Genomic DNA, 10,400 nt, shown 5'->3' with positions numbered 1-10,400 from the left:
TCCAGGATTGTAGCTGGACTTCGTGCCCTCCTGTGTTAAATCTCACAGAACAGCACATCCTCTCTACTCTGTGAAAGAGCTGCCGAAGGATTCTGGTTAGATAACATTGGAGGGGATAGGAAGCAGAGATCGATGAAAACAGCTCCCCAATGCTAGAAGCTAGGAATATAAATCAATTTTAGCTTCCAGGACCTTCAGCTTCACTCTATTTCCATCCACTCTTCTCACAACCATATCCAGGACTTCTCCTGTGCCTCTCCCATACTCTAGAACTCTCTACTAAAATGTGTTAGACCGTCCCCCATCTTCCAAACCATAACCTGAAAACCCACCTCAGGATCACCTACAACACACAATAACTGCACTGCTCAGCTCCCCCACCTCGAGTCTCCATCTTCCCTCCCATATAGATTGTGATCCCTCATGGTCAGGGTCCTCCTCCCACTTGTCTCCTTATCTGTAGTTCTGTATTTGTAGTTGCAATTGTTCATGTCTTAATGTAATGTATGTGAAGCTCTTACTGACTGTACAGCAGAATGGAAATAATGGTTCTCTATAAATAATAATGATAATCGGGTGGCATTACTTGCTGGGTTCCCACTAAAACATAAGTCCCTTAACCTCATGAAATATACAGTCCTACAATACTATAACAATATTCATCTCATACTAAGAACAAGGGTTTTATAAGCAGCTGTCACATCAAATCAGTTCAATCATGATCTATGGCAGTGGTGGCGAACCTATGGCACGGGTGCCAGAGGCGGCACTCAGAGCCCTTTCTGTGGGCACCCGGGCCATCGCCCCAGCACACCAGACTGGACTCAAAGAATCTTCCTGCAGTTCCAAGCAACTTAAAAGATGCTGCTTTCAGTCATATTTTATAGTGATACTTCACTACTTGGGACTGTAGGAAGAGGGAGAATTAGAAGACAGGACCGGTTTATATTTGGAGGACCTCCTGCTGGCCCCACGATTCCACCTTTCTACTGTGTTGCTGTCCTCATGAGGCCAATATGATTGAAAGTTTTTGAAGAACAGGGAGCAATAAATTACTGCTTTAATTTTTGGTTGGTGATAAATAAGGGGTTTGGCACTCGGCCGCTAAAAGGTTCATTATCACTGATCTAGGGGTAAGACATGCAATGCATTGTACCTGGACCAACAGTGGACACAAATAAATGAAAATTGTGCAATGGTATTTATTCATTTATTTCAATACTCTTACATTTTTAACCAATGAAACTTGCAAGAAATTTCAAGATTTCTAAAAATGGTAGAAAAACCAGGGTGATGCATCAGTCTTTCTAGTATTTGGATGAATATTTTAAAACAGCATTGAGTTTTAGAAAACACTAGGAAAAGCAGAAAGTCAATTATACCAAGAAACAAGAAATTAACATACTATAGGAGATGCATTATTTAGACCCCAGGCAAACATATCACATTACAGACAGCATTGCAATAGTTACGGTTCATCCTTTTTCCAGCAGGTATATATTATTAGTTCCTAATGGCTAAAAAAACATATAATCATCTATGCAAATAATAAGTCGCTGACATACAAGAAGATAAATGCTGGCCTCAAAGGGCTGCTCATATAAAAAGGGTTTTGCTTAATTAGTATTACGAGAGCAAAAATTACGATTGACAAATTTTTTATAATTTTACATTATGGTAGTTTTATATATTTTTTTTAATTTTACAAGAAAACATTTTAATACGCACAATTGTTTAGTTGTTTTTAAAGAAACAGTAATTTGTGGTTTCCATGGCTCTATCAGGAGAAACTTGAATATATAGCTCATGTTCATTTAAAGGGAACCTGTCTTCACCTTTTGAGCCATTTAAACTATTCATCCCCATAGTACTGTATAGACTAACACTCTCCCATTTTTACCTACAAAAATCAGTTCTTTCTATAAGCATTAAAGGACATCTACCACCAGGATGAAAGACTGTATGCAAATGAACATGAGGGGCTCCAGGCTACATTAACACCAATGGAGTCTGGAGTCCCTCAGGCTCATTTGCATAGTCTTTCACCCTGGTGCCCTTTAAATCACTTTTCAATCTTACCTGGCAGCTTGCCTCCTAGCTACCCCTCCACTCCTCCAAAGTCATCCAGGTCTCCTATGTGCCCATGTGCATAACTTTCGGGATTTGTCCTGTGCAGTGAGCGGTGGAGTGGGTTTGCATCGCATGACAAATGCTGAAAGTTTGTGTGAGAATTCTGCAGGAGACCTGGAGGACGTCAGAGGAGAAGCGACGAGCCAGGACGGGAGCGGTGGTTTGACTCTGAGTAAAAAGAGCAGCCCCTTTTGACCCCTCATTCCTGCAAGCTGCCAGGTACGATTAAAAGCTGATTTAATGCTTATAGTAAGAAGTATTTTTTTTCGGTCAAATGAGAGGGTGGGCATTAGTTTATACATTGCTATGAGAACCTGTCAATAGTGTCAATAGCTCAAAAGTTGATGATAGGTTCCCTTTAAGGTCAGCTGCCACCGAACATAATCAGTGAATGGAAAATAATAATATGTTGTCAGATCCAACGGATCAAACACAGTGCACCAGACGGGAATCCTTTCATCATACAGTAACAGGCCCAACAGCAGTGCCGACACTGTGACAACTGTTACAATGCTGGTGCTACAGTTTAGCCTGAACATATTTCAGTATGATGCAAGGACTCCCATCCAGTTCACAGTGCTTGATCCCTGATATCTAAACAGAAAATGAGTCCTTTTCCACAGGTTGAGTAAGTTTGTGTGCAGCTGGCCTAAGGCTGTATTCACACCCCCTATTCTTAACTGAGTTATGATACAAAGACTAAAAGATGTTATGATTCAGAAGGGTCAACCAAGTGGTTATACACACAATCCGCATAATTATCTGTTATGACCAAAAAATATTCATACCACGGCATACCAATCCCACAAGACGACAGGGATTCATCTCATACCAGATGACTATGAAAATGGTGTTAGAAAATGGATCTAAAGTAGCCTTGTAAGGGGGGGGCGCTCTTCCGTTACGCATACAATACGGTGGATATTGTAAGGAAATCTGATCTTCTCAAAAAGGTGGAATCTTGGAATCTTTTCACTATAATTATTGTACTGTCTTAAGTTTGATTAGATGCTTCTGGTAGCCATTGTGATGTATTTTTCACTATACCTGAGGAAGAAAAATTCAGTAAAAAGCAGCAATTCTCACTATTTTAGGCAATAAGGCCATTGATTTCTTTAGTAGGAGGGAGCAGCAGTGAGGGCCTCCATAGTACTCATTTACCAGGTTCTCAGTCGAGGCTTCTCTGAGGAAACATTGACCATGAAGTTTATCCCAGCAGAAAGCTTAATATATCTATAAAGCAGCATATATATATGTACCTAAACATTTAGTGCTAGAACAAACCACACACTGCTTCTAATCTGCAGAACCTCTCAGCAAGTGGACCACCTCTTTTAGTGAAGACAAAGCAAGATGAAGAAGGCACTTAAGGTGTTAGGTAAGGTGGTGGAGATGATGTAACTATCATAGAAGGTTACTTCATGATTATGCTTAGCTGTTTCTTGTAGTGCACTTTCCACGTGGTTAATGAGAATGTAGGAGGGACATGTAGACAACTTCAGGTTTGTAGTGCTAAACAACCGCTTCAGATGGTTATCCAGACATGGTACGCAGGAAGTAAGCAGAGGTCCAACCAACAAGGCCTACAGCATTAGGAAGTATCAGGATGTGGCCATTATTAGCCATCATTGCAAGAGATTTCAAATCAACAAAGTAAAACAACAGTGTAGTCTGGTGTCGCTCCTGGCATCCATATTCCAGAAGATCCTAGTACCACAGGAAACATTTTCCATCATCTTAGAAGAGTCCTTCCACTGGACAAATCCCCTCTAGATCAGTCTGTTACATTTATACAGATGTCCTCAACCCCCAGACTGATAGATAATGGATTCACAAGGCAAAGAGAGCGTCTTCATCTTTCTCCTTCTTAGCCTTTCCTGTGCTGGAGGCTCCTCCAGGGGCTTCAGCTGGAGGTGAAGGCAGCGTTGGAATCCGGTCTGCTGCCTTTGCCCGCTCCTCTAGGAATTTATCAAATTCTGTGGAAAGAACAAGATCCATTTACATCTGGATTCAGTTGTGGAACTACTGCCATAGAAGCCAATGACGGTAACTGTGGGGTCCACAGTGCAAGGGGGCCCAAGCTGCGCTGCCCCATGTATAATTTATTATGTGTGAGGAAGGTGGGTGGGTAAGTATGGTTTTCCATACTCTGTGCCTCCAACTGAAGCTGTGATGCAGCCTCTTTCCATTGCAGTCTTGGATAACATGGAAATGTTTAATAGAAATTCTGAAGTCTGTATATTGTATGATCTATAAATGTGGGCCCCGTCTGTACATATGTATGTTGTATGTACTGTGTATGCACTGTACAGTAGGGGAATAAGTGAACAGTATGTGTACTGTATGTTTGTACAGCAGGTATGTACCTGAATCTATAGTATCTGCATCTTTAAAAGAGGTGTACTGGTAATAACAGAATCTCTGCACAGGACTGCTTCTCTATGTGACACAGGCAGTGGATTTATATCACTGGGCAGGCTGCATCCACAGTAAGAGCCAGGCGGAAGCTGGCAGGAAGACGACAAGTCGGGTACACGTTTTTAATTTTACAGAGAGGTGACTGTATGTACGCAAATTTATTATAGGAGTTAGAGGGTAATCACTGTTTATATCAGGAGTGTCAAACTCATTTTCACGAGGGGGGGGGGGGGCACATCAGTCTTGTGGTTGCCTCAAAGGGGGCTGACTGTCACTTTATTACTGTATAAATGTATCTACTTGAGCTGCTTAGTAGGTACATTCATACAGTGATAATCATCTCTGTGAGGACAACCAAAATGCTGACACCGGCATGGCTTGTATGTACCCCACAGCTACAATTATTCAGAGTGTCCCCACAGGAACAGCCACAGGGCACACCCAGTAGTCAGTGCCCCCACTATGTCCCACCAGCAGCCACAGTGTCCCCCAAGCAGTCACAGTGCCCCCCCCCCCAGTAGCCACAGGGTTCCCCCATGCCCCCAGGAGCCACAGTGCTCCTAGTGCCCCAGTAGCCACAGTGCTCCATCAGTAGCCACATTTTATTTGCACTAGCAACAGTTTTCCCCCAGTGACCCCCATTGCTTCCTCAATGCCCCCAGTAGCCACTGTGCTCAAAGTGCCCTCCATAGACACAGTTCTCCCTCAATGCCCCCATTAGCCACTGTGCTTGCTCCCAGTGCTCCATCTACCATTGTTGCTCAAACTAACATTTACTTACCTTTCCTCGCTCCCCAGAAGCAGCAGCTGTTCAGTTCTTTTTCCAAGGTGCGCCCGCTGATGATGTAATTACATAACGTGTGTTGGCTTCAGAGTTGGCACGTACAAGCGGTCCCACACTGGAGCAAAGAAGAGGACAGCTGCTGCTTCTAGGTTGTGAGGAAAGATAAGTATTGTAGTTGCCCTGCACCTAAGCTGTGCTCTCTACGAGTGCAACATAGGGGAAGGGAAACAAAAGCCGGGCCAGATGACACTAGGCCGTGGGCCAGATTTGGCCCTCGGGCCTTGTGTTAGATATATATAAACCATGGTTGTCAAAGGAGGGGGAGTGGGATCATGGTGTTAATGTAAATTAGGATGCACTGTTTATACAAAAATATTAAAAAGGGGCAGACTTGCATATGCATCAATTCATTTGGGATACAAAATTGGCAGGTTTCTATTGTGTTTTATGCTGTGATTTTGCTTTTGCAGGGGAGCGGAGCTGAACCTTTGCATTGTAAAGGTTTATTTCTGTACCGTAATGAGCAGCAATATATGACACACTTCGATTGATGTTGGCCGTTAATCAGCAATGTATGCAGGTACCCAAATGATTCTGGGGCTGGCTTGCTGTGGGGCCCAGCCTTTCCTAGATTTGCCCAAAGAAGAGGTAACAGATGCCACCCCTAAGAATGCAGTTATGGTGTATATGTAAAAAGGAGGGCCAAATACTATATGGAAACAGAACATTACCAGGCTATTCATGAAACCTGGGCTGGTTTCACTATAATCGACACAACTACGACAGTATTAAAAATATCAAATCTTTTGTTTAAATGACAAAATGTGTGCGCTCTCCTTCCTCAATACTGAACTGAAGTTTTAGCTGCAACTCTGATCGAAAATGGCTATTAATAACAGGATATAAGACACTGGGTACTTACCTTCACTTGTAACTCCATCCTCACCCTCTATCTCATCGCCCTGTGTGGGAAGATAGAAGAAATATTAGAGACCGTATAGAAGACGGCAGGCGCCAAATGACATTTCAAGAGCCATCGCAAGGACTCCTATTAAAAGTATAAATTGTCTTTCCCACGGCCAGAACAGATCTGACACTGGAGGGTTTGGAGCCTTCAGTACAAACCTTTATCAATGGCAGGTTATAAACAGTTTGCTGTATTAACACATTGGGGCTTATTTGCTAAGGGTCCGCGGATCACATATCCGTCTGGTTTTCGACGGTTTTAGGGATTGTGCCGCTGGGACAGGTATTTCGCAGGCGATTAGCACAATTGTGCTGGCTTTCATGCTACACAAATCGGGGGCCGTGCCGTTGGACGATCCAACAGATTCGGACAAGCCGCGGGATTTAACTTAAAAATTGTGTCGCAAGCCAAGCACTTACATACACCGGGAGGAAGATGGTGAACTCTCTGATCGGGAAATCAGGTGCACGATCTTATTGAATCACGGCACAGGTCATTGTTGTCGGACAATCCACTTTCGTGAACTCCTCCGGACCGGGTAAGTAAATGTGCCCCATTGAGTCTGTAATAATCCACCAAGACATCCGCTTCTATTAAAGCGGCACCGTACCGCTCCCGTACAGGGCCGTGAGCCCATAGAAGTGTATGGGGGACGTATATCGGCCGTATATACGTCCCCCATACATGTGTGTGAATGTAGCCTAAGGGGCAATTATGGTGAGTCAAAGTTGTGATAAAATAGACCGACTTGGACTCCATAAACATATAATAAATTATAATTACAAAATATCCTTTAAATGTGCATTCTATTCCTGATCTAAGGATTTAGGCCAGGAGTAACCAACATTTATTGGTCCAAGAGCCAAACTGCTCAACTTTAAAGGGGCCACATGAGTAACCAACAGCCAAGATGCAACAACAACCACAGTACAGCACAAAATAACCCCCCCCCCCCTAGAAATAATAACTGCAGCAGTACAGTTATAAATAATAATAGTGCAGACCCCAGTACAGATAATAATAATACATTTGGCCCTTAGAGGATATTAAAATTAGATGACCTGGTCCGGCGTGGTGTAGATTTCAAATATAATTTGCGCTGGTTATGGTGGGACTAAAGGGCCATAGATTCACAAATTCTTGGGCATGCACCGGGAAAATAGACTTTTTCATACCTTGCACGCCAAAACACTAGTGTGAAAGGAATTATACATCAGCCCCATTCTGTTGCAGACTTGCTACTGTGTTTGATATCATTGTCTTGTTACATGACCCAGTTTTGGCCAAGCTTTAGCTGTTGGATAGCTGGACTCATATTTGACACTAAAATAAATACATTTTTTGTATCCAAACGGGTTGATAATCCACTCCTCTATGGGGGTCATTTAGCTTTTTTTCTCTAATATTGATTACTTTTTGGGGTGTATTGTGTATTTGCCCACCCAGCAAAATTTATCCTTCCTCTCGTCCTACAGGCAGCACTGATGGGTAAGAGTCTGGAGTCCTAATTATGACAGAAGAACACAATAACAATGTTAATTAACAATAAATCAATTAACCGACTGCCCTATAAGTATCCTAGGAGTCAAGGAAGAGGCGTGTTTTTTTCTTCTGTCCTAATTAGGTTTACTGCCAGTATCCTCTTGCTCCCCTGAGGCCTGGGCTGTGGTGCACGTCCAGCAGGGTAGAAGCAAATGTCTTACCAGTGGCAATCTTGGTGAAACTACATTCTGAGGCTGTCCTTCCCCCCGTGGTGGCGGAAGTCCAGTATTTTCGGAGTTTCTGGATAAACTCCCCTCCTACCGCGTCTCCCATTGGAAGCGGGAACCGCTGTATTCTCAGGTACGGCTTTTGAATAAGCAGAGAAGTGGAGGTCAGATTTGTGTTGCACTCAATACTTTGGGGTATAGCTGCTGTTTTGCCGCATCTCCCCCTTCCTGAAGCCACCATCTACAATGTACCGTAAGGTGGTTTCTATATTGTTGTGAACAAAGCTCTTGCTAACCTTAGGGCTCAGCGCGTCCCCTGCATCCTTTTCTTATGTTAGAAGGATTTGGTTGTTAGCCCGGGTGTCGCCTCTGACCAGGTGCATTGCATTTCCTGTTGAGGAATGTTTTAAGGCTGTACTGTTCAGGTATGCTCTCTGCACCTGCCAGGCAGCAGAGTCAGTCTGAGCTTAAGATGTCCAGCCTTGGTAAAAGGAAGAGAAAGTCTCATCATAGAGACTGTATTAGCTGTCAGCAGCCTATACCGGATGATTGCCCTGATGATGTTTGTGCCCCTTGTGCAGCTCCTGCTCAGACTTCAGGAGGAGATGTATTTTTTCAGTGGATGAAGGAAAAAATGTCTGCTGTATTTGATGAGATGAGTTCAAAGAAAAAGAAGTCTAAAAGACATCATAAACGTAGAAAACATAATAGGCAATCATCTTCTATATCTTTGCCTTCTAGTAGCTGCTCAGAAGCCCAGATAATTTCTGGGGATAGCCCTGAATCGGAAGGTTCTGGGCCAGATGTATCTGAGGATTTTTTTCTGTTTCACAAAGATAAAACCTCTAAATTGATCAAGGCGGTTAAAAGTGTAATGGAGACAGATGAGAGTCATAATGACTCTGTTAACCAAGATGCACTTTTTTATTTTCCCAGAAAAAAAGCCAAAGTATTGCCTAGTCATCCTGATCTTAAAGTCCTCTTTGAACAGGGTTGGTCTAAGCCTGAAAAAAGATTTGATTTGGGGTCTCGTTTTCGAGCAGTATACAAAATCGACCCTAAAGAATCTGAAGAATGGGAATTGCCTCCCAAGATTGATATCCCAGTGGCTAAACTATCTAAAAAATCTATTTTTCCTGCAGATGAATCTTCTTTACTTAAAGACCGCTATGCTCCGCAGAAGCTATCAGCTCTCAGCAGCCATGGCTAAGGCATCTCTTGCTACTGTGCCTGTTGCACGAGCCTTAAGATTATGGCTAAGCCAGATTGGTCGGGACATTTTGGATGGAGTCCCTAGAGAAGAAATTTATGAGAATTTGTCTTCTGTTAAACTTGCAGGCGATTTTCTGTGTGATTTTTCTCTTGACTCTTTAAAACTTACATCTAAGAACATTCTAAGGGCTAACTCTGCACGTCGTGCCCTGTGGATAAAGCCCTGGACAGGGGATGTAGCCTCCAAACATCACTTCTGTTCACTTCCCTTCCACCCATCTTCCTTGTTTGGGAAAGACCTGAAGGAGGTGTTGAAGAATCTTAGTGAAGATAAGGGGAACTCTTTTCCACAAGTAGCCAGTACCTCCAAAAAACCGAGCTTTCCACCTAGAAAAGCAAGACCGGAAAGACCTTTTCGTGCATTTCGTAACCGACGTAGAGGAGTTCAGAAGTCTAAAGACAGAACTGTCTTCCACAGTAAAAAAAACGAGAAGCCTGACTTCTGACGCCATGCCAGGTCTGTCTCCAGTAGGTGCAAGGGTGGCAGACTTCACTCACTTATGGACAGACATCACATCCGATGCTTGGGTACTGTCCACAGTAAAAAACGGATACGCTTTGGAATTCGACAAGATTCCGCCAGAAAGATTTTTGAGTACAAAAATCGAGAAATCTCAGATCCTTCCCTTGTTGCACGAATTTATCCAAAAAAGAGCTCTAGAAGAAGTCCCTTTGTCAGAAAGAGGAAAAGGAGTGTACTCCGCCATATTTGCTGTACCAAAGCTAAACAACAGGTGGAGATTAATTATAGACCTCCGCTATCTAAACAGATTCTTGACCAAAATTGCATTCAAGATGGACTCCATAAAATCAGCCACCGCCATTCTACAGCAAAGCAACTACATGGCCAAAATAGACCTGGCCGATGCTTATCTCCACATTCCCATCAGGAGAGGTCACAGAAAATATCTGAGAATAGCAATTGTGACCAATTCAAGAACTCTTCACTACCAGTTCACCTGTCTGCCATTCGGCATTACATCCGCCCCTCGCGTCTTCACCAAGACCACCATAGTTCTGGCGGCTGCACTGAGACTTCAGGGGATACAGATCGTGCCCTATTTGGACGACTGGCTGATCATAGCAGAGAATCAATCTCTCTTGAAACTTCATCTTCAGA

At 43.2% G+C, this 10,400-nt stretch overlaps 1 protein-coding gene across 1 annotated transcript in view; it reads right to left on the bottom strand.

The window, feature by feature from the left end:
• Positions 1-1,186: 1,186 nt before the first annotated feature.
• The window catches only part of LOC140104345 (target of Myb1 membrane trafficking protein-like), a 68,412-nt gene continuing 59,198 nt past the window's right edge, over positions 1,187-10,400 (bottom strand). The window contains exons 13-14 of the mRNA XM_072127867.1: positions 6,255-6,294; positions 1,187-4,106 (exon numbers count right to left, since the gene is read on the bottom strand). Coding sequence (XP_071983968.1) covers positions 3,961-4,106; positions 6,255-6,294 — 186 coding nt within the window. The 3' untranslated portion in view covers positions 1,187-3,960. The remainder of the gene's footprint in view (positions 4,107-6,254; positions 6,295-10,400) is intronic.

Source organism: Engystomops pustulosus, chromosome 10 (genome assembly GCF_040894005.1).
Source record: "Engystomops pustulosus chromosome 10, aEngPut4.maternal, whole genome shotgun sequence".
Lineage (NCBI taxonomy): Eukaryota > Metazoa > Chordata > Amphibia > Anura > Leptodactylidae > Engystomops > Engystomops pustulosus.
This window is presented reverse-complemented; position numbering and strand designations above follow the sequence as displayed.